Source organism: Trichomonas vaginalis, chromosome III (genome assembly GCF_026262505.1).
Source record: "Trichomonas vaginalis G3 chromosome III, whole genome shotgun sequence".
Lineage (NCBI taxonomy): Eukaryota > Parabasalia > Trichomonadida > Trichomonadidae > Trichomonas > Trichomonas vaginalis.
Genome location: NC_067205.1, coordinates 4,486,768 through 4,510,456, shown reverse-complemented (window position 1 = coordinate 4,510,456; position 23,689 = coordinate 4,486,768). Strand labels below are relative to the sequence as shown.

Sequence of the window (23,689 nt, the reverse complement as noted above, 5' to 3'; positions counted from 1 at the left end):
TTTCATGAAAATTCAACGGGTGAGAAAAGAGGTGAGAAAACAGGTGAGATCTCACCTCTTCACCTAAAATATATTTTTGCTGAAAAAAATGGTTCATTTACTCACAATATTTTTGTACAAAACAACCCCAAGCTTTTAACTTCTTTTCTGCAGCTTCTAATGCTATCTTAGCGAGTTCATATTCTCTAAATTCTCTCTTTAAATCTTCTTGTTCCCATTGGTCTAGTTCGTATGGAGAGTCTCTATAACCATAACATATCTCACGTTCATGTTCTATTTGTTTTTCGCACATTTTTCTAACTTCTTGTTCGAACAAAGGTTTTGCATTCTCTACTGTATCTTCAAGTTCTTCTTCATCTAATTTCTCATGAACTTTCTTGTCTATGGAGTCCAAAATTTTTCCAACTGCTATACAATATTTTGGAGAAGCCCACATTGCTATATAGTTTACAAGTCTTGGGTCTACATACGTTCCTCTAACCTGTTTGATTTCATCCGGAATTCCTGCATGAACTTTGTATAAAAAGCAACCGTCGAAATTCTTCCGGTTGGTATATTCTTCACAAAATGCTTGTTTTGAGGTTGAGCCACTTTTGGCTCGACCGTATTCGTTCATCCAAAACTCAAGAATTTCCTGCATTTTAGCACTATTGAGAAATCTGTTTAAATGGTTTAACTTTCCTGCTTCTCTTGCCATCTTTGTTGCATTTATATAACCATCCTTGTCTCTACGTAAGACTTCAATACAAAGAGATATAAGTGCCTTTTGTGAATGTTTCGCCATTAGATTTGTTCGTGAACTGGTTTGGGAATGGACTCGGTTGGTGGGACGTCGGACATTGTCTTGAAACAGTACAAATATTGTCTTGAAACAGTACAAATATTGTCTTGAAACAGTACAAGTCTTGTTCTGAAGCAGTACAAATACTGTTCTGAAACAGTACAAGTCTTGTTCTGAAACAGTACAAGTCTTGTTCTGAAACAGAAAATTTTTCTCACAAATTGAGAGCTTTTACGGGAAATTTGTTCTGAAAAAGTTCAAGTCTTGTTCTGAAAAAGTACAAGACTAGTTCTGAAACAGTACAAGTATTGTTCTGAAAAAGTACAAGACTAGTTCTGAAAAAGTACAAGACTAGTTCTGAAACAGAACAAGACTAGTTCTGAAACAGAACAATGGACAACATCGAGCCATTAGATGAGGCAATTTACCTTATAGAGATAAATGAAGTTGTTAAGCAGTACTCGGGCAAGGACAAAGCCAACAAGTCCCTCGGCTTCTGGTTGTCTGGAAGAGGTGCGCTGAAAATCGAAATTGAAACTGGAATTCCAATTCAAATACCAGAAAACACTCCTGTAGACGACATAAAGGAGATGAAGAAAGAAGCTCTTCTCAAGTTCTTTGCAAAGCGCCCATGGATACAACTTCCAAACAGAGAGAGTCCAATTCCACGAATTATACAAATTCTCAGAGCACTGTTCCACTTCTCGGGTCAGCCGTTCTACATAACCTCAGAAGGCGGCATCCAACCAGTTCAGTAAACATCTCATTTTAACTCACTTTTTTTCTATCTTAAGGAAATTCATGAAAATTCAAGAGGGTGAAAAAACAGGTGAGAAAACAGGTGAGATCTCACCACTTCACCTAAAATATATTTTTGCCGAATTCAGCAACAAAATTCAACGGGTGAGAAAAGAGGTGAAAAAACAGGTGAGATCTCACCTCTTCACCTAAAATATATTTTTCAATACTTTTTCAGCACTTTTCCGTAGTTGTATATGAAAGACAATTCGAGATAAAAGTCATAGTACAATGGTATTATATGTTGCACACCGTTTGTTGTGAACCAAACTTGAAAGTCAGAGAAACTGTTACTAGGTGGTTCGTAGAATTTAGAAGCAAAGTCATAAAAGTCCTTACCAATACAAAGAAAACTGTTGTTGCTTGAACTGAAACTTGCATGACATATGACATTTTGAGGGTCAAACACGTTTCTATAAACTGTCAAATCTGCTGGTGGAAGTATAAATTTAAATGGACCATCTGGTGGCAATGGTTCGTTCTGGTTTAGTAACCGAAGAAATTGTGCCCAAGAACGTTTGTCTACTCCCCAATATAAAAACTCTGTATCTCTTGGAGGGTTAATTTCAATCCTTTGAAATGAAACGGTTGAATTCATCTTGTCATATTCTAGTTTCAGGTAGTATGTTCCATTTAGTAAAGAGTGGTATTTTTCTTGAAATTCCCAGTAGTATTTGTTCATTTGAGTTTGAAAGTCATTTAGAGTCTTCTCAAGACTTTCGTCTGAACGAATAGTAAAGATTCTCATTTCGTCAAATCTGTCTATTAGACCATCAGAACCTTTATACTGCCCATGAAAATATACTGCAAACATAAACGCGTTAGTTCTATTTGAAAACAAAACTCTTCTTAATCCTATTGCCTTTGCATCTGAAGGACTTTGAAGCCAGCGGATTGGATAGTCAAATCTGTAAGCACCGGATGAAATTTCTTCATCTGAAATTGTCCTACCAGCATTTGTAAAGATATAGTCTAACGGTTTTGTATCTGCTGCTTTTGTTCTTTGTTTTTCAACCTGAAGCATTTAATATATGTAAAAATATACTGTTTTAAAAACGTTTTTACTTCATGCAATGTTTTATTTCATGCAATGTTTTATTTCTGTGCCGTCTTCAAGTATACCCCAATATTTCCTTTTCGATATTACATGAACTTCGGAAAATACCTTATCTAGCTTAAAAAAGCCCATCTTTTCACCGACCATTCCCATTTCAATGAGTTTGTTGTATCCTTCTTCGTTCGTCATGAGTGCGTCAATGTTCTCATAGTAAACCACAACTTTGGATTTGACTTCGGAGAAGAATTTGTTGTAGTTGTCAAGTACTGCCTTTGCGAACTGAGGGTAAGACCAATGTTCGACAATAGGTTTTAATGTGGTTACTAAGCCATTTTGACCTTGAGTGAATTCGTACTTCAAAACAAAAGGAGAAAACCTTTCAACAAAGTTGTCGACCTTCTCATAGTGTTTACTCTTCATCGCTTGAGGTTTCTTAATGGAATATCCCCATGTCGAATTCATAAGCAATTTGAGTGTCATTGCAAGTTTGGGGTTTGAAGCTTTCCTAATATCATACAGTTGTTGTATGACTTTTCCAACTGTATAGTTCCTTCCCGGGAACTCACCATCTTCGTTTGGAATTCCAGTCGGAATATATTGGACAAACCTCATGTATGCAGCGTTAAGGTCGACATAGTATATCTTTTCATCTGAGTCGAACTTGTCGCAACCTATTGGTCCAGTTTGTGGAAATTCAAGTGAGTCTCTTATCTTCTGAGAAACTTCTCCTGTTATCTCATAAACATCGTCGAAGCAACCTGTTTCATATAAAACCTTCTGACCTAACTCTGATGCTCTCCAATACAATTTGACGTCAATTGGATGTCTCAATGGAAGTTTGTTTATAGCATCTTGAAGTTCTTGCAACCTCATTGGAAGTTCTTCTGGTTCAGGTTGGTATCCGAACAATCCAACTCCTTGTGGAACTGTGTACTTCTTTTGTACTATAACTTTGTCTGGAACAACTTTTGGTCTTGCTAACAATGAAAAGTTTGTTTCGTCTTTTGGTACAAAAGTTTCTGTCAGCTTGTCATCTGGAATTGGTTCCAACAAACCTTTCTCGAAAAGAATGTTAACAGCTCTGACAATGTTGCACTTGCCTTTTCCGAACAATGGGTTTGTAAGACTTTCGTTCAACATGAAGTGGTTGTGGACAAGTACAATCTTCAACCATGGTAAGTCTTTGTCAACAACATAGTCGTCGTGTGAAGAACCTTTCTCAGTCGGAATGTTGACTCGGATATTGACATTTGCCAACGGTGCAACTTTTGCCAATTGACCTCTGAGAATGTACCTTGTCTTCACACATGACTCAAGATACTTCATCTTCTCATCTGTAACAAGACCAGAGTTCCTGAGACATGTAAGAATACAAGGTTCATTGACAATTGTTTCAATTGAATTGTAAATTCCATACCTTGTCAAGTCAATGTCAGACTTATTTCTGAACGGAAAGTATCCAGCATGTTGTCTGACTGCTTGAGGGTTATGTTGGTACCATTCGAACTTTACACTTGCAATTCCTTCAATTGCATTCAAAATATCTGAGTCGGAGTCAACCATTTGTTCTCTCTTTGTAGTCTTGAAAGCGTCAAGAAGTTGTGCGGCTGTTGTGACATTGCCATGTGCATAGTAAATGTGACCATCCAAATCTGTTATGGTCAATCTGAGATTGTATCCTTTCTTATTTCCGTCTTGAATTGCAGCAAGTACACCCATGAAGCCTTCTTTGTTCTTTCCTTCGTCAAAGTTTACTGTAAAGGTTCGACCAGATGTAATTTGACTTCTAACTTCACGATACTTTTCATATGCATATCTTGTTCTTTCCATGGGAGCATGTGTGTCTTCACCTTTTCCTTTTTTCCTTCTCAAAGGATGCAATTGTTCGTCATGTTTCCAGTAGAATCTGGCAAAGCCGTCGTGTCCTTCAACTTGCGGTTCACTAACATCGAAAGGCATGTCCATAAGACGTTCTTCTTCTAACCTCTCTAGTCTGTTTGGATAATTGGCACGTGCTGTTTCCAAATCCATTTCGTAGCGAAGACCAGACAATTTGTCATAGACTTTTATGGGTCTTCCCTTCCTATATTTAAACTTCTTCGAAACTCTCCAACCATATCTTTGCAACTCTGCTTTTATTCTAGCAGATTTTCTATCCATTCTATATGGGGGCATTTTTATAAAAATAAAAATATACTGTTTTCTTTACTTTACATAACCGCCTGCTACCAGAAGTCTTTGACGCCAACCCATACCAGCTAATGAAGGTTGACTTGGTTTAGTTTGGAAACTAAACTTTGGTTTTGGTTTATCTTCAGTTTTTGGTTTTTCTTCTTCTATCTGTTTTTCGTCACTTTTCGGTTCCTCTGACTTTACTTCACTTGCAGGAACAGTTGTGTCGTTAACATCTTCATAAATATCATATGCCATTTGTTTTTGTTTTCCTTTCAACTTTTTGTGTTTGTTGTAAAGTTTAGAATATTTCGACTCTAAGTCAATGAGATGTTCTATAATGAACTGTTGGTCAGTGAAGTAAACTTTTCCATCTGTTGTCTCGAAAGCTCCTTCAGACTTCAATATTTTATTTGTGAGAGTCTGTTTCTTTTTTGAGATACTAGCCGTTCCATTTTTATGAAAAGTGACTTTGTAGTTAGGGTTTGTATTTCCAGACCTTGCACCTTCTATTATTGAATTTTTCTCTTCATCTGTAAGTTCTTTGACGGGTTTTGACAATGGTTCTGAACTTTTTGTTTGTGGTGTCAAATCTACCGTTTCAACTTCTTCGGTCATTTCATCTCAGTAAAAAATTTTAGTTTGGTTTGTTTTCAACTGGTTGTTTAGGTTTTTTAAGTCGGTCTAAAACTTCCTGAGGTATAGGAAGAACTTGACAAACACGTTGTGTAACTGCTGGAAGCCGACAAATCCATCTTGAACCCATTTGTCTCAATGCTGTATTGTTCATTTCATCTCAGTAAAAAAATTTACATTCCCCACGTTTGAGGCGGTTGAGGTTGGTTATTGTTTACCCACTGTTGTGCATGGTTATATCCTCTGTTAAAGAATCTTTCCTTGGTCCATATAGTGCCCTGCTTGGTTATAGTAGTCATTTGCTTTGTTATAATAGTTTCCTGCTTGTCTTCCTACATTGTCCATCCATCCTTGAACTTTTCCTCTTGTTTCAGGATTTGGAATAAGATTTGTTGCATCTCGTGCTACCTCCCAACCTTTCTGTACAGTTTGTATAATAGGTTGTGCTTTCTCTTTAAGTATACCTAATGTACTCAAAATCTTCCTTCCAACTCCAAATACACCTCTGGCTATTGTTCCCACTGCGGGTAAAAATCTAGATGCGACTCCTGCTAATGCGCCAAATAAACCCATTTCTTATGGGTTAAAAATGACGAATTCAAACAAGGACCCCTATGTTTCTAAGGCAACAAAAAGCACTCATGATAAAAATCTTTAGTTCAACACCAAATGCTTGGTTTATGGATATCTTTGAAAACATTCCGAGGTATAGAGAAGATGGACCACCATACTGGCTAATATTTGTTGGTCAAAACACAAGATACTGTGAAGCCATACCATTATGGTCCAAAAATATTTTAGATGTGAAAACTGCTTTGACAATATTCGTTGACAAATACCATCCAACAAAACTGACATCTGACTGTGAAAGTTCTTTCAAATCAGACGATATTAAAAACTATCTGCGTTCAAAAAATGTAAACCAATATTTCATTGTCGACCAAAACCATTCTGCTCTTGTGTCATTGACAGTTGTATAAAAATCTTAAGAGACTTAAACCAACCACAAGGTGGTGAGGTAGATGAAATGTCATATGACGACAAATATAGACACTTCTCCATGGCAAAGATGAGACAAGTTTTAAATATTTACAATAACCGTAAACAAAAAGGTTTGGGAAACCCTCCCCGAGAAATGAAAAACAACCCTAACTTAGAGAAAGACTTTATATTTAACAATTTAGTCAAAAGAGACAAACAAGAAAGAATGCCAGGCTTCAAACTTCAGAAAGGTGACAAAGTAAAAATAGAAATACCTAAACGCGACCCATATGAAAATACTATTGACTATGACAACAATGGGAACCCGACAGGTACTCACATTCGTGTTCGTAAAATAGAAGAAAGTATACAAGAGAATATTATGAAGTTTTAGGCAAACATGGCAAAATGTACACACTGCAAGCAGAAGATAAAACTACTATTGTCAGACCTCGTTTCAAACTTGTCAAAGTTCAAGGTGGTATACTTTCAAAGACAGTTCCTAACAAATATAAGACAACTCCTGACGAATATGCTAAAGAAGTTGAAAATGACGACTAAGCATTTCTATACCATGCGTAAACTGTCATGTAAGGTGGCATGTAGTCTTTACTTTGTCCCGTTGTTTGCGTATACCCTGAAACGAAATGTGTATGGTCTCCTCCTACCTCAGTGTTACTCAGGAAACAATTTATAGCAAACTGAACGTTGTTTTTAACATCATATCCTTTACCTTTTGTCATTCCTGACCAATCCCAATATTTATGCCTATGCCCACCTTCTCGAGATGTAGTTAAACTTACGTAGTGACTGTGCGCAGGTAAATTTGCACCTGAAATCGTTTTACTTCCACCTGTTTCCTTTGAAGAGTTTGCACAATACAAAAACCTGTCGACTATTTGAGTCCAAGTTCCAAAACCAAGTACTACTTCTGGTCTGGTAGAGTTCATTGACGTATAAATAGAACCTATAGGATATAATGTTTGAAGTATTTCTGTCTTTAATGTTTGAAGCTCTGTTTTGTCAGCTTTCTTATCTAACATTGTTGGTAGTTCATATGCTTCAAAGTTTCTGGCATGCTCTTCGATATTCCTGCAACTGTTATCTAAATTGTTAAGAGTATCTTTTACGCTTGTACTCGGATTCTCTGAAGGTGCACTTGAACCAAGGTCAAAGTTCAATATTATATCATCTGCTGTAAAAGTTGTAAAACTTGTATGTGTATGGTTCTTATCCGCTTTAAGGTCTAAACATCCTGAAACCCATCCTGTATCAGCTTTAGTTTTTAAAATCTTTGTTGTCCTTTCATTATACCATTCAACCCTTTCTTTAATTTCATTTTCTTTTTCATCCACATATTCCTTATCTGCCTTCTTCACTAACGCACTAGCCACACATGCTAACTCATCGTTAACATATGTTTTATCTGCTTTCTTTTCAACATCCTCTTTCGTTGCATATGTTGCATCTGCTCTGTCATGTTCTTCTTGAACTTTTTCAATGACATACTCTTTGTCAGCTTTGTTGTCAACATCTGCTTTCAAAAGAAGTTCTTTTATAGGTTTCTCGTTTAAAGTTCCTTTTGTTGGATTTATACAGACAGTATTGTTCTTCTTGTCTTGAAATAGAAACTCATCTGTCATTGGGTTTAATGTCAGTTTTAAGTTTCCTTCTTTCAATGACTCAGATATCTTAGAATAGTTTGAAAAGTTTGTTGTGTTCTTATTTAGAGCTTGTATAATGAGTTGTCGGTTGTGTTGTATTTCTCTCATAGACGCTGTTTCTTTCGACATTTTTATTCTAGATAAAATATGCTTTCAATAGAAAAAGAAAATTCAAGAGTTGCTACAACTAAACCATTAGATGAACTTTTTACTAATGTCGGTCAAAAGTTTGAGACAGAGACCGTAAAGCATGAAGGCTATCGTTTTGACTACCCATTGAGATGGTTAAGAGACCCATCTGTCACAAAAGCTATTGGCTTTCGTAGAATGAAGTTCATTTCAGAAGCCATACATGGTTTCCCATTTACGGTCGGTTTTGAAGTTCGATACTATAACAAAGAAAAACGTACGTATGAGAAATTTGAACAGGGAAAACTTTTACAAGTGAATTTGCTTGTAAATTTAGAAACAACTCTTCAAGCTTTTCAAGAAAAAATAAACGATATCTATCTCGAATATGCAAAACAGTATAACATTGACGAAGGAGAGTACCATCTCGATATTATATATGACAGGAAAAATGCAACTGTTAAAATCAATAGAATAGAAGACCTTGGAGAAAACGTTTATATTTCTACAAAATATAACAACTTGGCATGGTATAGATTTTTGAGGATGTTAAATCAGCCTGCAGAATATCCAGTACACCCGGACTTTTATGAAGTCGAAAACCCTAATGGAACATATGAAAATGTTTTCGACCAAGATGCTATTATAGTTCATGCTTCATTTTCTGGTGCGCAAAACTCTTTTTTATGCTTGGCAAATGACTTTTACGAAAAACCTACAAAGTTATACGAACCGCCGAGTGGAAGTATTTCAGACTTTCAAGTATGGTTTACTACAGATGGAAGAAAGAGAATAATTCCATTATACCATGCGTTTTACTTAGAACTTAGTTTCATATACAACTACTATCGAACGGTAAAAATATAATTTTTTAATACGGTTGAGGTGTTGGATTTGGTTGCCAACTAGACTGTGGTGCAGGTTCAGGCTGTTGTATAACAGGAGCTTGTTCTTCTGGTTCAGGGTCTTTAGGTATAATACCAACAAACTGACCTACTCTTTTACCAATATTTTTGACACCGTTCCATACTCCTCTTCCGACAGATTTTATTCCATTCCATATACCTCTTCCAACATTTCGAAAGAAGTTTCCAATACTACTGAAGAAACCCATTTTACTATATGTAAAAATCTAATGTCCGCCTAGTCTTTTGCGTTTCCTGTTGAGTTCCATAGCATTCTTTAACTGGAGCTCATACATTCTATTTCTCCTCTGGTAGAAAACATATTCTGGGTCAACTCCTGTGTTCGCGTCATCTGCATAAAGTTGTTTATATCCCACTTCAGGGTTTGTATAAAACTCTTTCCATCTCATATTTGCATACCATGGTGGCAAACCTAACGCAGCGTCATTTGACATGGCAGTTTGCATTTGTACATCTGTTGGCACTTGACCATAGTTTGCCATTGCAGTTTGTATTCTAACTTCATTTGGAATATTCTCTGGGTTTGGTTGTCCAGGTTGCTGTGCATTCGCTAAGTTCTGTGCGTCCATTTAATATTAGATAAAAATATCTCTTACGAGTACATATACTGAACATTTGCTGGCATTGGTTCATCTTCATATTCTCTATATCTTTCTGCCACGTCAAATAAGTAAATGACACAATGGAAAAAACCTAAAACAAGTAGTCCTATTTCAAACCACATTTACTTACCAATAAAATTTCTTTGTTATGACACTTTCTCCGGTTTATAGGACCTCTCTCATATTCTATCTTGTCATATCTAAACTCATAGTCATGTATGTCCTCTAACCATCTCATAACGGTTTCCAAACCACTTTTATCGGATGTAAAGTAAAAGCATGGATGGTTATGTAAAACGTCTAAAGTTTCTAAAGAGTCTCTCAAAGTCCAGTCTACTTGGTATTGAAAATCCCATGTGTTATAGAACGGCGGGTCCACTATAAAGAAAACATTTTCCTTGTCTTTATATTTTTCATACAACTCTGTCCAATGACATCTCACAAACTCTATACCCTCAATATATTTTTCTATGTTCTTTTTGAAAACCTTTGTATAGTTAAGATATAAAACTTTTGACATAAGTGTTTCAATGTCATGAACTCTTATAGAACCACTATATAATAGTCTAGCAGATATACTATCCCAGTCAATATATTCTGCTTTTTTCAAAACCTCTCTCACAATATTTTTCTTATCTAATGGTATACTTTCCATCTTACCTATAGGTATCTTTTCTTTTAACTCTTTCAATATATTGTTTGTGTCTGGTATATGTTTGAGACGGTTCATATAGTTGTCGAAGTCATTGCATATAATCTTTGAGTCTGGGAATACGGTATGGCACAAATGGGATATATAGAAACTTCCACCGAACAAATCTACAAATGTTAGACCATTCGGTAGTTTCTTAAGTTCTCTCAATAGAATATCTTTACATCTACTCTTATTTCCAAAGAACGGTAACGGTGGTTTTGTAAAATTCATTTATATATAATAATAAAAATGTTTTTTCCTGAAAAGTGACAGAAAAGTGACAAAACATGAAAACATATATAATTTGTGAAAAGCTCCTGGAAGCCCTCCGAATAAAAACTTCATTTATACTAAACATCTTCGGGGCTAGAGGGCACGAAGTGCCTGGAAGCCCCACTACCTTTTTTTTTTTTTTTTTTTTTTTAAATAATTATAAATTTCAAGTTAAATTTTAATTTTGATAAATAATTTAAATTTCAAAATATCAAGTTCAGTTCGACTATGTATGTAGTAATTCCTCAATAAAGTGCCAAAACCCTATTAAAATATACGAACATTTTCAACATTTTAATGTTTTTTTTTAAAAATTTGTTGGAATATGAGCTTCAAACAATTATTATGTAAATAAAAATAATTAAATATATGTATTTATTCGTATTACAACCGTAGTAAGTCGATTCTTCCTTTCTTCTACTGAGTTTTGAATTTGATTTCGAATTGTAAAGAGATTCAAAGGGAAAATACTAGCGGATAAAAACTACCTCCATGAAAGGGTCATAATGGAGTCAAGTTGTATTTTTTGATATTTTTTGCTTTTCGAGCCTAAATAGGTAGCCAAGATAATGCCTAAAAATAAGGTTCTAAATTCTGAAGTTTACATGATCCTCTTGTGTGCACCCTTAAAAAGTATAAACTAACCATATATTAAGAAATTTTGATATTAATGGTTGATTCAATGTTGGATGGATAAAAGTTTAGCATTTTAGAACAGATTAACATTAAAATTTTATATGATATAGGACAGGAGATTTTTCTAGGAGGTAATAATGCTTAAATTTAAGATTTATTTTAATTTTAATGCTTTTTGGTTTTTCAGTAGCACTGACCAAATAAATGTATTCTATTTCTAAATGCTCATTGCTATACTTGTTAATTTGAGAAATTTATTAAAAAAACAAAATAGTAAGATAGAAACAACTGGCAAAGTCAGAGAAATGCATGCTATCAGTAACAATTACTTGCGATGCTAATTGAATAAAATATTTGGAAAAAAAATTCTTCTTAGCAAACTGTTTCATTAATGATAGTCTTGGATTCTACTTGCATTTGCTAAATATGCTTTCAGTTGCAAAATTTATATGTGTAAAAGCGATAATAAACCTTCAGAAGATTTTGAATCAAAAATGGTTTTACATTCAATTTTCGTTTTATAAAAATATAATTGCAAAGAGAAAGTAGAAAATAGTTGATCAAGTGGCGCCCATTCTTTTTGAAATTTTGAAATGTATTCAAAATTAAGGAATATTGAACCTTCTTATAATCGGTGACATACAAATATTAACTAATTATGCAATAAGTTCGCCTTCTCAAATTTTTACAATAAGAATTTGGCCAAATTCTTATTTAAAATTCACTGCTTGTTATATAGAAAACCCGATTATCTTATTTTAGAATGAGTTATTAACGGTAAAAAGTATTTGTAATCTTCTCAAAAAAATGTTAGAGAATTTTACATTCTCCTTAGAACCCACTGTATATGTCAATCATCTTTTCAATAAATTAAATGAACACGTTAGGCATTAATATTTCTCCTTTCAAAATTTTGAATCAAATCAAAAGATCATTCAAAACTACCCGTATGAAAATTTTTCACATACTGTTATTGCTATTTTTGTAATAAACAGAAATTCATCAAAAGTGACGGCTCTCAATTTTTTGACATTTGTAAATTCTAAATTGAATGAGAAAAATGAAATAATACTAAGCATAATACAATATTCTAGATTTAATTATAATTAGGGAAAAGTTAGTTTTGAGAGTACTTTTCATAGGCATATAGAATGAAATCTTCTGAAAAATAATATCACATAAACTCATATTATTTTCTAATATATAACTATTTTATATAAAAATCAAATTCAATGATCTTAAAAGCGAAGGATAAACCTCAAAATTTACGAATATAATGAGTGGGAATATAATGCTTATCTATCATAAAACCATATGAAATATCAATTTTTGCTTTACGCCTAATTTTTGACGACAATTAGCAAAAAATGTTAAATGTTAACACTCAGTCCATTTGAATATGAAAAATAAAATTGACTTTGATTAAATGTTTTTATTTATCATGCAATTCTTCTTGCGACCAAAGATTTGAATAAAAGTTCAAAAAATAAGATAGCTTAAAAATAATATACGGTAGTGTTTACTAATAGATGAATAGTATATAAATTCTATTAAAATGGATTTGATCCAAAAAAATATATAAAATTTGATCATAAATAAAATCGTTTTAAATTACTTCTTCATTTAAATTATAACAATTATTTTTGGTTTTATATTTTTTTGGATCAAATCCATTTTAATAGAATTTATATACTATTCATCTATTAGTAAACACTACCGTATATTATTTTTTAAGCTATCTTTTTTTTTGAACTTTTATTCAAATCTTTGGTCGCAAGAAGAATTGCATGATAAATAAAAACATTTAATCAAAGTCAATTTTATTTTTCATATTCAAATGGACTGAGTGTTAACATTTAACATTTTTTGCTAATTGTCGTCAAAAATTAGGCGTAAAGCAAAAATTGATATTTCATATGGTTTTATGATAGATAAGCATTATATTCCCACTCATTATATTCGTAAATTTTGAGGTTTATCCTTCGCTTTTAAGATCATTGAATTTGATTTTTATATAAAATAGTTATATATTAGAAAATAATATGAGTTTATGTGATATTATTTTTCAGAAGATTTTGTGTTCTTCTTCAAAATTTTATTTTTTTATTAAAAAAAATCTTTACAAAATATACATTTACTTTAATTAATATTTAAAAACGTGCTCTATCAAAAGTTCCAAAAATTCAATATTTTAGCTTTTCTGAAGTGTCACTTTTGATGAATTTCTGTTTACAACATTTTGAATTCCTTATAACCGATGCAATAATTTAATTTCAGAAAAAACGATTTTATTTCAAAAGATTGCAAAATGACCGAGGAAAAACAGAACTCTGAAGAACTTGAATTCTCCAACTTCAAGGGGGACTATCCTGGTATCCTCGATGTTTCACCTTTTGAAAGATTAACAGAATGGCTTTACTTATATTACGCATGAATCCAAACTGATACTTCACCAAAGTTCTTTCTATCTATTGTAAGTGCAGTATTTGTTCTTATCCAAAGTATATTCCCTGCGTTCTTACAACAAGCTGTAGCTCAAAAGGATACTTCGTTTATTGCAAAAATTATGCAAATTATCTCCGTAATTTGGATAGGAGGAGGCTGCTTCGGTTCAAATGGCCCCTATATTACATCAATTATTGCATCATCTATCACAATTATCCTTATTATCTCAATTTGTATCCGAGCAAGAGTTTATGCAAGTTATAAATCAATGAAACCTATCGAAATCAATATAATGTTCGCTATCTCATCATATATCTTCCCAATTTTAACAAGTTTTACCACAAATTGCGTTGGCTCGACGATATATAACTTTGTAAAAGGAAATGTCGAAGCAGTCCAGGTTGTTGGCTTTATCTTAGCCATAATAGCATTTTTTGTGCAGGTATATATGCAATACAACTTCATTTCTCCAAGAGTTATGTTCCTTCACGATGTTATGTTGATGTGGACACCAGGATCAGCCGCTCTAGTTACATTTGCCTTAGAAATTAACTCAGCTTTGTTCACAGCTACTATCCAATCTGATAAAATTTCATCAACCGTTGAACTTGCAGTTATTTTTATTATTTCATATGTTATTGGTATCTATTTGTTCCTTGACTCAATGTTTCTTAACAAAATATACGGTAACATCTTTTGTTCCATGCTTATTTCAAACGGATCATCAAGTATATTGAACATTGTAGCACTTTACACGAAAATTGACTATAATATCTTGTTCTTTATTATAATTATCTTTGTTATTCTTTCATATTTGATATTACATTTCATGCATTCGAAATTTTCACAAATTTCTATGGTCAGACTTGATTCTGCATCACAAGATGAGTATTTCTATGGTCGTAGTGACAATTTAGCACGTGATGTTCGTAGGTCATTAGATTATTGTTCACCAGGTATCTTCATGTTCCCTATTTACGACCAATTCCTTGAAGAAAACAATGATATCAAAGACATGTTGTTTGTTTATGTTCGTATTGTTTCAGCTTTTCCTAGTTATAAATACAAACTTGAAGTTGTTGATGATTATCTTAAGAAATCATCAATAAACTGTCGTAGTTTGTTGAATTTCCAAGTTCAGTTGTTATTATGTCATCGAAATACAGCTGCTACATCAAAAATAGTCAAAAAATTTGATTCTATTGACTCAATTTCAAAAATTTTGACAAGTAACACGAAAAAGTTTTGGGAGAATGTTTTACATGGAAACACAGATGCCTTTTGGCCAAGTTTGTTAACATGCGATTCATTGTCACGCGAGATGTCAAAAGAGATCAGTCAACTTGTCAATAACTACATTTAAATTTTCAGAAGCACGAAGATTGAAAACAGACTTAGATATGCTTGAGAAAGGTATTCCAGCACATAAAGACAGAGCACTTTTGAACATGATTTCACTTTTCCCTAATGTTATGAACTCTATTTCTGATCTTACTAAAGAGATTGATATTGTTGGCAACTCACTTAACAATGAAGAAGCAGACATCAACGAACTTAACAAGAAAGAAGTTATTTCTGATCTCATCAATAACTCAAAACTTGGAAATTACGCATATGTTATTATTTATTTTATTGTTGTTTGTGTTTTGTCGATAGCAGGATTTTGTATATATACATTGATTTTCAAATACAAAGTATTAGATAACATTGCAGACAGTGCGAATTTCTTGTATCAAGCAGATTCTATGTTACATCATTATTCTAATTACTTGTTTTTGAAAGTTATGAATTATGCATACAACAAAGCACCAAATTCCATTTTCAGTAATTCAGACACTCAAATGAACAAGATTTCACCATTTTGGTATAAATCAGGTCATGCAAAGAAGATTGAGATCAATGATGAAACAGTTGCAAATAATATTGGAATAATTTTATTATATGTTGCAGTAAATGGATTAGGTTCCTGATCGCCAGCATGTAATTTCCTTTTGATATTTAATGATTTATTGAGAGTAAAATTATAATGTGTTTCTGAGCTATATATATGTTGATGTTGATCAATAAAAACAAATGAAATTGAAAAAGATTTGTTATTTAGTTTGTTGTCAAGTCGAATGTAGTGTGAAAATGAAGAATTTGGATGAATGTTGATATATTCTGAATTAAATATGTTGTATTGTTGATGTTGATTATTTCGTTCAAAGTAATAATGTAATTCATATGTGTGATTAGAAATAACAGGATGTTCAATAAATCCATGGATTGCAACAAAATATTCAGAGTAAATTCGTGAAATACTATGATTTGAAATGATAACTTTCATAGATGGATATTTTGTGTATGTTTGAATTGACTTGATAAATGTAAAATTATGTGATGTTTTTGGTAATATGTTTTGTTGATATAATTTAATAAGAATAAAAGATTCATTTTCTTCAAAATATGTGTTTTCATCGTTAATCGTGATGACTTTAGTGTGTGTTTCGTTATATATTGTAAGAATACAATCATCATGTGAAATATGATATTTATTATTATCATAATGTATTATGAGTTCATATGAAACTTCATGTTCAACTTTGTCTGAGTTAAAAATGTTGATATTGTAATCATTTTCATTAGAATATCCTTTGAAATGGCAGTTATTGATTTCATATTCGTCATATAATGAACTGTTTGAATAATAATTAGTTTGATCAACTTCGAAATTTGCTTTAAAATCTGTGTAAACAAAATCTTTGAAAATCATATCATATTTAAGTGATGATATCATTTATTTGTATTGAATAATTCTCTCAGTTCATGAAATAATATGGCCAGAATCAATCCGGCCATATTAAAATTTCTGATCTTTACAACGATGTATTGAAATATTTCCGAAATCCAAGTGAAAAATGAAAAATATTTTCATTCGAATAAGAAGCAATATGTGTATTCTATGATGAAATGTTTTTACAAACGAAGGATAGTTAAAAATGGAGGGGTAAAAATAAAATCAAATTAATTTAAAAGACGACAACATATAGATTTTATTAGTTTAGGCGGTGGCCCCATGGGATCTAAGAATCTTCTTCACCTGATCTGATTTAGCAAATCTTAATGGTGTTGCACCACTGTTATCTGTTTCATTCACATGAATCTGAGGGAATGAACAAAGATATTCAACAATTTGTGGGAAATCATAGAAAGCTGCATAATGTAATGGTGTCCAATTTAATCGATTTGTTGCATTGACATCAACAAAGACAGAGAAGTATCTAATTGCATCAATGTTACCTTTCTCTGCAAATTTATGAAGAACTGTCCAGTTTCCTGAGTCCTTCGAATTTGCATCTGCTCCACATTCATGAAGCATCTTGCAAAGTAGGAAATTGTTACTTCCTGCAGCTTGTATCATTATATCACTACCATCTTTTGAAACTTGATGATATTCGTGCTCAATTGCATATTTAATTGCTTCTTTGTCTTTTTCTGTCACGCATTTGGATATCAAGTCATAGATTTTATCAAAATCCTTACTGCTCTTCTTCATTTTCTTTAATGCTTTGACGTTTTGGTTAGTAGAATTCTTTGACGATTTATTGTTAGGATTATTAGCTTTTTCGCTTTCAAGTCTATTGATAAGGTCTCTCTGTTCTTGGATTTCTCTTGTTTGGAACAATAATCTATTTCTAAGTTCTTCATGTTCTTGAGATTGGATGTCACTCAAGATCTGGGAGAGATTATTGATTGTATGCTCTGCTTTCTCAAGTTTCTCTGTCTTCTTGTGTACTTTTCTTCTTAATTTCTCATTTTCTGAAATTACATTCAGATTTTCTTCGTTAATGATAGCATTTTGTTTGAAAATAGAGTCAATCATCTCAAATATTGACTTTGTAGAAGGTGCTTCAAGAATCATTTCAATGGCTTTGACCAATTGAACAACTCTTGGGTTTGCTTGTGTATTTTGAACATTGGCACTCTTGAAAATGTTGCATGCCTCAATTGTCATTGAAATCCTCTTGCATTCCTTAACTAAAATAATGGCATGTGAAATTGTTAATTCAAACAAGTTCATTGGAACATAGTTTATTTGATTCATCATTTGTGATTGGATTGCATTTGTCAAAGTAGTTCTGGCAATATCTTGTAATTGCATCATAGTTAAGGGTGCACACGAGAGGATCATGTAAACTTCAGAATTTAGAACCTTATTTTTAGGCATTTTCTTGGCTACCTATTTAGGCTCGAAAAGCAAAAAATATCAAAAAATACAACTTGAGTCCATTATGACCCTTTCATGGAGGTAGTTTTTATCCGCTAGTATTTTCCCTTTGAATCTCTTTACAATTCGAAATCAAATTCAAAACTCAGTAGAAGAAAGGAAGAATCGACTTACTACGGTTGTAATACGAATAAATACATATATTTAATTATTTTTATTTACATAATAATTGTTTGAAGCTCATATTCCAACAAATTTTTAAATAAAAACATTAAAATGTTGAAAATGTTCATATCTTTTAATAGGGTTTTGGCACTTTATTGAGGAATTACTACATACATAGTCGAACTGAACTTGATATTTTGAAATTTAAATTATTTATCAAAATTAAAATTTAACTTGAAATTTATAATTATTTAGTCATATTTTGCATAATTCTAAGTAGATTTTGTAAAAAATCAAGAAAGAAAAATTTTAACGTTCTTTATTTTTTCTTTTTTATAATAATACATATTATTATATAATTAACATATTCATAATGGTTCACCCTTTCAAAAATATAATCCTCCTCCTCTCAAATAAACGTACATACGGGTGGCCTCTTTTTTCAAAAAATTAAAATTTGAAATTTTGGGCTCAAATATTAGAGATTTTTTCAACCTTCAACGATATATGTTGTCTATATCAGACCTCCTTTCTTTTTGATACTTAACATTGTTCCTAAATCTTAGCCGTTAAGGCTGTTCTGAAAATATCTTTTTTTCGAAAAAATTCGAAAAAAATTCTTAAAATTCAAAAATCCCTTATTTCCTGAGGATTTTGGAAAAAAGTTTTTACATGAACATGTGTATATTATATGAAGTATATTGATAAGGTAAAAATCAAATTTTATTGCATATTCATCGAGAAAATAAACTAACGAATCCCTCAAAATTGAGAGGGTAATCCTCCTCCTCTCAAATAAACGTACATACGGGTGCACCCTTAAGATCGTTGTTGATCTTTTGAGTCATTATGAAACAATTTTGAATGTGTTGCTTTGATAACGTGTTTTGTTAAAAATTCTGATAAAAATGAATTATGTATATATTGCATATTGTTTCATTGTAAATTACTTTTTAAAATCTTATTCAATTTGTTAATTCAATTTTGTGAGAACGAAATACAGTTCTTATTTCAATTGAATATGAACTGCATACTGCATTAAGAGTAATGACATGTTTAACATTTATAGAAATTTCTTTCAAAATGATAAAACCATCAATTTTGTTTTCAATTGAAATTGAATTAAAAATTTTATGTATATTATTTTATAGTTTTAAATTCTGATAGTAGTTTGTTACACAGTTTAAATATTGCAACTTTGATTTGCTGTAAACTTCGATCCTCAGAAAATATAATCAAAAGATTGTTTTCAATAAATTATTTTCGACGATATTTATCCTCAATTTACTCAAAAGATAAGATTAATAAGGAATGTTATAGAGCAGCTTTTTTACTCCAGGAATAAAATTTTACATCATATGAGTCCGATTGCACATCCATTAAGATAATTGATATCTATTGTCCTATATATGTTTAATTTAATAAGCGTTCTGAAGTAAATTGCGAAAAAGAAAAATTCAATTGATCAATGTAAAATAAAACGAATTATGAAATAAATAAATATAAAGGAAAAGTTGTTTAAGAGATATTTATATATATATTATCAGATTTTAATGACGGATTTAGAAATTGTAATCACAAAACCTAAATATTTTTGACAAATAATCATGAAAACTATCTTGCAGTAAACCATACTGATAATATTGAATGCGACTCGGTATGTAATAACATATTTTTATTCTCGCGAAATTTGTCTTTTTATAAATACGTTTTAATTCAATTTTTGAAAGTTATTTATTCAAAATACGGAAAAATTATTAAATGTTTTTCGATAACTTAGACAATATTTTATTTTTGAATTTTTCTTATTAGCATGATTTTTCATAAATAAAAATTAGATAAGACATAGAAGTCATTATAAAATAAAATAGAATCTGAGCAGTGATATGGGAATTACTATATTTGCATTTATTACATTTATTAATTTTCCTAACTGAACATAAATCAAATTGTCAATCACAAAAATTTATGCAATCATTTAATCGAAAAATTCAATATTACACAATTTATTTAAAACTTCTCGATTAGAAATAATATAAGATACAAATAACATAATTTTTATAATAAAATAGACTAATTCTTCATTGGCGAAGGTAATGGACTTTTCATGTACTGATTCATCTTCACAATTGCACTGTGCTGTGAAGAAACAATAGCATCTAATCTATTTTGATTCTTTTCCATTGCATCAAATTGTTGTCTTACTTCATCAACTATCAAATTCATTGAATTTAATTTATCAATAAGAGATTCTCCTTTATGAGGGAAAGCAGAATTGGTTGGGAATTGAAGAAGTTTATTCATTACTTGTTGTAGCATTTGTCTGTGCTGTTTAGTGAATAATTCTCCATTTTCTCCATAATTAGAAAAGATTTGCCTTGAAATTAAACTCAAATTTAGTTTTGTGTTTAATTTGTAATCTGAAGGATAAGAAAACAAATCGAACAAAGGTTGGAGTTCATTAATAACACTATCTAATGATAATCTTGATGATGACAAACAAATGGAATTAATTCTTCCTACAATTGATTTGCAATTTTCCAAGTTTTTCAATTGATTTTCAATTATTCTGCTTTGTTTTGATGATTTCGAAATTTCTCTTTCTTTTGATAAAATATCCTTTTCTTTTTTATTCAGTTCTGTTTGTGTTTGCATTAATCTTTGTTTAACATCTTCATAATCACTAGAAGAAACTGTGGAGCTTTGTAATTTTTGTATTTTTTCAAAATTATTTTGGTTTTCTTTTTCAATAATTTGAATATGATTTTGTAATTTATTGTTTTCATTTATAGTTTGTTTAAGTAGTTGCTTTAATTGTGAAAGTTTGTTTTGTCTTTTATCTAATATCTTTGTTAATTTAGCTATCATTGTTTGGCTGTCTTGTATTTCTTTATTTCTTACTTTTGACATTTCATCAAATTGAAGTGTCACTTTTCTTAATCTTTCCTTTGTATCTTCAAGTTGAAATGTTGCTTCATTTAATTTCTTTTCCAAGAGATTGCTTTCTTTCTTCTTATCCTTAAGATTAGTAATAAAAATATCTCGTTGTTCAATATCATTCTTAAGTTGTTGATTTTCATTTGTTACTTTGTTTATTACATCTGATAACTTCGAAATTTCTGATTTAATGTTTAATAAATCAGCATTTAACTTAGAAATTTCATCATTTTTGTTTTGTATTTGTTCAGAAAGTTTTTTATTATTATCTTTTGTTGTTTTCAGTTCTTCAATTGCTATTTGTCCTTGTGCATCAGATTCATGTAATTTCAACATTTCATTTGTCATGTTTGATATCCTTTCATTTAATTCATTATTTAGTGATTTTGTTTTTTCAATTTCTTTTTGTAAATTTTGTAAATTTGATGAAATATTTTTCTCATTGTTTTGGGAAGAATTTAACTGCAACAAAAGTTGTTCTTTCTCAGTATTGAGTTTAGCTATTGTTGATGAAGCAATTTCTACTTGATTCTTTAGATTTTCAATTAAATTCTCATTATTTTTGTTTTTATTTGTCAAATTGAACAAATTTTGTTTCAAATTCGTATTTTCTTCTTTCAAAAGATTCAATTCTTTTGTTGTTTCACTTACATTTTGTAGTATTGATTGATAATTAACACTCATTGTATTTAAGTCATTTGTTGTTGTATCTAATTTATTCTTCAATGATTTGTTTTCATTTGATAAATCATTGATTTGTGTTTTGTTTGTTTTTACTTTATTTGTGAATTGGTCAAGTAAATTCTTATATTTCATGTTTTGTGTTTTGATGTTTTTGTTTTCTTTTTCAACACTTTCTAATTGAAGTTTTAATTCATTGTTTTCTTCTGTAACTTTTTCGCTTTCATCTTTGAATACTTTAAGAACTTCTATCTCTTTGTTTTGTGTCTCTATTGTTATCTTGTTCTGTGCTAAAGTGTCCATTTGTTGGTTGTTTTTAATAACAAATTCTTGAATTTGTTTTGTCAGTTTTTTGTTATCGTCTGACAAATTATTTATTATTTGGTTACACTGTTCATTTTTAGATGTTTGTGTTTCTATTGTATCATTTAGTTCTTTGATTTGTATTTGATTCTTTTCGATATCGCTTTTAGATTTAGAAATAACCAAATTCAAGTTTTCTAATTGTTTTTGATAACTTTTCTCTTTCTCTTGGAAATCTTTTTGTTGTTTCTCGTCTTTCTGTAATGATATTTCTCTTTGATGTGTTAATAAGTTGTTTTGATTTGTCAAATTTTCATTTTTAAGTTGTAAATCTTTGAGATCTGATTCCATTTTTGTAATTTTAGACTGGAAATCAGATATTTGTTCAGTATAGTCTTTAACAACTCTTGTTAATTGATCATTTTCCTTTTCTGTCTTACTTTTTGTCAAATTCAAATTATTTTTAATTTCTTTCACATCTCTTATCAATTGTTCATTAGTTGTGTAATCTACACTAAATGTCTTTGATAACTCTATCAATGTTGATGCTTGGTTGTTCATTTTTTCCGTTACTTTTTCAAAAACTTTGTCAGAAAACGCTGCAGTTTTGATTCCCAAAGATTTTTCGATGAAATCTGTGAAAACTGATTTATAAGTATCATTCTCTTCTTTTATCCTAAGTAATCTTGAAACTGATGAATCAACTTTCTTATAAATCTCAAAGAAATCATTAGAAATCTGGAATTTAGAAGGTGATGAAAAAATCTTCATTTTTTGCAACAATTCATTCAATGTTGTTGTTTGTAGATTGGCTTGGTTCTTGTATGAGTCTAGTTCCGCTGATGTAATACTTAATTGGTCTCTCAGTTGTGATACAGAGATCAATAATTTTTGATTTGTTTGTTTTAAGTCTTCAATTTCTGTTGTTTTAGATTCTTGATCAGTTTTTAATGACGTAAGCTTCTTTTGGAGAGTAAATATTTGTGATGCTTCTCTTTCTTGCTTCTGTGTATTCAATACAACGTTTGTATCGACCAAAACTTTGATTAATGATCTCATTGTTTGGAAAAATCGCTGTAAAGAGGATGCTTGTGTCAGAAAACTCTGAAAGTCGTGTAATGTTATTTCAAATTGGCTAATTAAGTCTTTTTGATCGTTCGTTATTCCTTTTTCGATCGCGAGTTGAATTGATTTAGTGGCGAAAGTAATAAATGATGTAATATCTGGATTATTTGTGCAGCACTTACGCTTTAAATCGTCAATTTCTTGATCCTTTTCAAATAATTTCGTATTTAATGAATCTAATTCTGCTTGGTGACGAGCTTTTAGGAATTGTAGTTCTGATTCGTGTTTTTGTGATGGTGACCATTTAGGAGAACGAGATAATTGGCTTTCTGTAACTTTTAATTTTTGCTTTGTTGATTGTAATTCATCTTCAAGCATTTTACTATTTTTCTGGGTATCTTCATACATTTTGGAGAGATGCACATATTTAGTTTTTAGCTCTGTAATATCGGAATCTTGTGTTAACGATATTACATCATCCATTTTCACTCACGAGAAATGAGCCAATTTTCATATTAATAAATTGCTTAATATGCT

The 23,689-nt window shown here is 31.1% G+C and overlaps 14 protein-coding genes and 1 pseudogene across 15 annotated transcripts, besides 4 other annotated features; 4 read left to right on the top strand and 11 right to left on the bottom strand.

Annotated features, from left to right (window-relative positions):
* Positions 1-10,864: part of a mobile genetic element that runs on past the window's edge.
* On the bottom strand, positions 98-784 carry TVAGG3_0640970 (uncharacterized protein; the record flags this gene model as incomplete). Its single annotated transcript, XM_001318439.1, has 1 exon — positions 98-784. One exon carries the CDS (start codon positions 782-784, stop codon positions 98-100), a length of 687 nt encoding a protein of 228 aa, XP_001318474.1.
* TVAGG3_0640960 (uncharacterized protein) lies at positions 1,174-1,539 on the top strand (the record flags this gene model as incomplete). Its single annotated transcript, XM_051241257.1, has 1 exon — positions 1,174-1,539. The coding sequence occupies one exon, from the start codon at positions 1,174-1,176 to the stop codon at positions 1,537-1,539; it is 366 nt and encodes a 121-aa protein (XP_051087844.1).
* Positions 1,743-2,603, bottom strand: TVAGG3_0640950 (uncharacterized protein; the record flags this gene model as incomplete). Its single annotated transcript, XM_051241256.1, has 1 exon — positions 1,743-2,603. The coding sequence occupies one exon, from the start codon at positions 2,601-2,603 to the stop codon at positions 1,743-1,745; it is 861 nt and encodes a 286-aa protein (XP_051087843.1).
* On the bottom strand, positions 2,658-4,796 carry TVAGG3_0640940 (uncharacterized protein; the record flags this gene model as incomplete). The annotated part of the gene is made up of 1 exon (XM_051241255.1): positions 2,658-4,796. One exon carries the CDS (start codon positions 4,794-4,796, stop codon positions 2,658-2,660), a length of 2,139 nt encoding a protein of 712 aa, XP_051087842.1.
* Positions 4,928-5,426, bottom strand: TVAGG3_0640930 (uncharacterized protein; the record flags this gene model as incomplete). The annotated part of the gene is made up of 1 exon (XM_051241254.1): positions 4,928-5,426. A coding segment is annotated over one exon (499 nt), but the record flags the coding sequence as incomplete, so codon positions are not given.
* On the bottom strand, positions 5,446-5,598 carry TVAGG3_0640920 (uncharacterized protein; the record flags this gene model as incomplete). Its single annotated transcript, XM_051241253.1, has 1 exon — positions 5,446-5,598. The coding sequence occupies one exon, from the start codon at positions 5,596-5,598 to the stop codon at positions 5,446-5,448; it is 153 nt and encodes a 50-aa protein (XP_051087840.1).
* TVAGG3_0640910 lies at positions 5,618-6,017 on the bottom strand (annotated as a pseudogene). Its single transcript has one exon. A coding segment is annotated over exon 1 (400 nt).
* TVAGG3_0640900 (phage tail repeat-like family) lies at positions 6,983-8,218 on the bottom strand (the record flags this gene model as incomplete). Its single annotated transcript, XM_001318440.1, has 1 exon — positions 6,983-8,218. The coding sequence occupies one exon, from the start codon at positions 8,216-8,218 to the stop codon at positions 6,983-6,985; it is 1,236 nt and encodes a 411-aa protein (XP_001318475.1).
* Positions 8,237-9,085, top strand: TVAGG3_0640890 (uncharacterized protein; the record flags this gene model as incomplete). Its single annotated transcript, XM_001318441.1, has 1 exon — positions 8,237-9,085. The coding sequence occupies one exon, from the start codon at positions 8,237-8,239 to the stop codon at positions 9,083-9,085; it is 849 nt and encodes a 282-aa protein (XP_001318476.1).
* TVAGG3_0640880 (serine threonine-protein phosphatase family) lies at positions 9,090-9,332 on the bottom strand (the record flags this gene model as incomplete). Its single annotated transcript, XM_001318442.1, has 1 exon — positions 9,090-9,332. The coding sequence occupies one exon, from the start codon at positions 9,330-9,332 to the stop codon at positions 9,090-9,092; it is 243 nt and encodes an 80-aa protein (XP_001318477.1).
* Positions 9,351-9,713, bottom strand: TVAGG3_0640870 (uncharacterized protein; the record flags this gene model as incomplete). The annotated part of the gene is made up of 1 exon (XM_001318443.1): positions 9,351-9,713. The coding sequence occupies one exon, from the start codon at positions 9,711-9,713 to the stop codon at positions 9,351-9,353; it is 363 nt and encodes a 120-aa protein (XP_001318478.1).
* Positions 10,865-12,334: 1,470 nt separating the features above from the next.
* Positions 12,335-12,371: a mobile genetic element.
* A 1,177-nt stretch (positions 12,372-13,548) lies between these two features.
* Positions 13,549-13,586: a mobile genetic element.
* A 329-nt stretch (positions 13,587-13,915) lies between these two features.
* On the top strand, positions 13,916-15,157 carry TVAGG3_0640830 (guanylate cyclase protein; the record flags this gene model as incomplete). The annotated part of the gene is made up of 1 exon (XM_001318444.1): positions 13,916-15,157. The coding sequence occupies one exon, from the start codon at positions 13,916-13,918 to the stop codon at positions 15,155-15,157; it is 1,242 nt and encodes a 413-aa protein (XP_001318479.1).
* A 37-nt stretch (positions 15,158-15,194) lies between these two features.
* On the top strand, positions 15,195-15,764 carry TVAGG3_0640820 (guanylate cyclase protein; the record flags this gene model as incomplete). Its single annotated transcript, XM_001318445.1, has 1 exon — positions 15,195-15,764. The coding sequence occupies one exon, from the start codon at positions 15,195-15,197 to the stop codon at positions 15,762-15,764; it is 570 nt and encodes a 189-aa protein (XP_001318480.1).
* Positions 15,765-16,834: 1,070 nt separating this feature from the next.
* Positions 16,835-17,965, bottom strand: TVAGG3_0640810 (spectrin binding; the record flags this gene model as incomplete). The annotated part of the gene is made up of 1 exon (XM_001318446.1): positions 16,835-17,965. One exon carries the CDS (start codon positions 17,963-17,965, stop codon positions 16,835-16,837), a length of 1,131 nt encoding a protein of 376 aa, XP_001318481.1.
* Positions 17,945-18,985: a mobile genetic element.
* A 703-nt stretch (positions 18,986-19,688) lies between these two features.
* TVAGG3_0640790 (uncharacterized protein) lies at positions 19,689-23,640 on the bottom strand (the record flags this gene model as incomplete). The annotated part of the gene is made up of 1 exon (XM_001318447.1): positions 20,240-23,530. The coding sequence occupies one exon, from the start codon at positions 23,528-23,530 to the stop codon at positions 20,240-20,242; it is 3,291 nt and encodes a 1,096-aa protein (XP_001318482.1).
* Between the last annotated feature and the right edge of the window lie 49 nt (positions 23,641-23,689).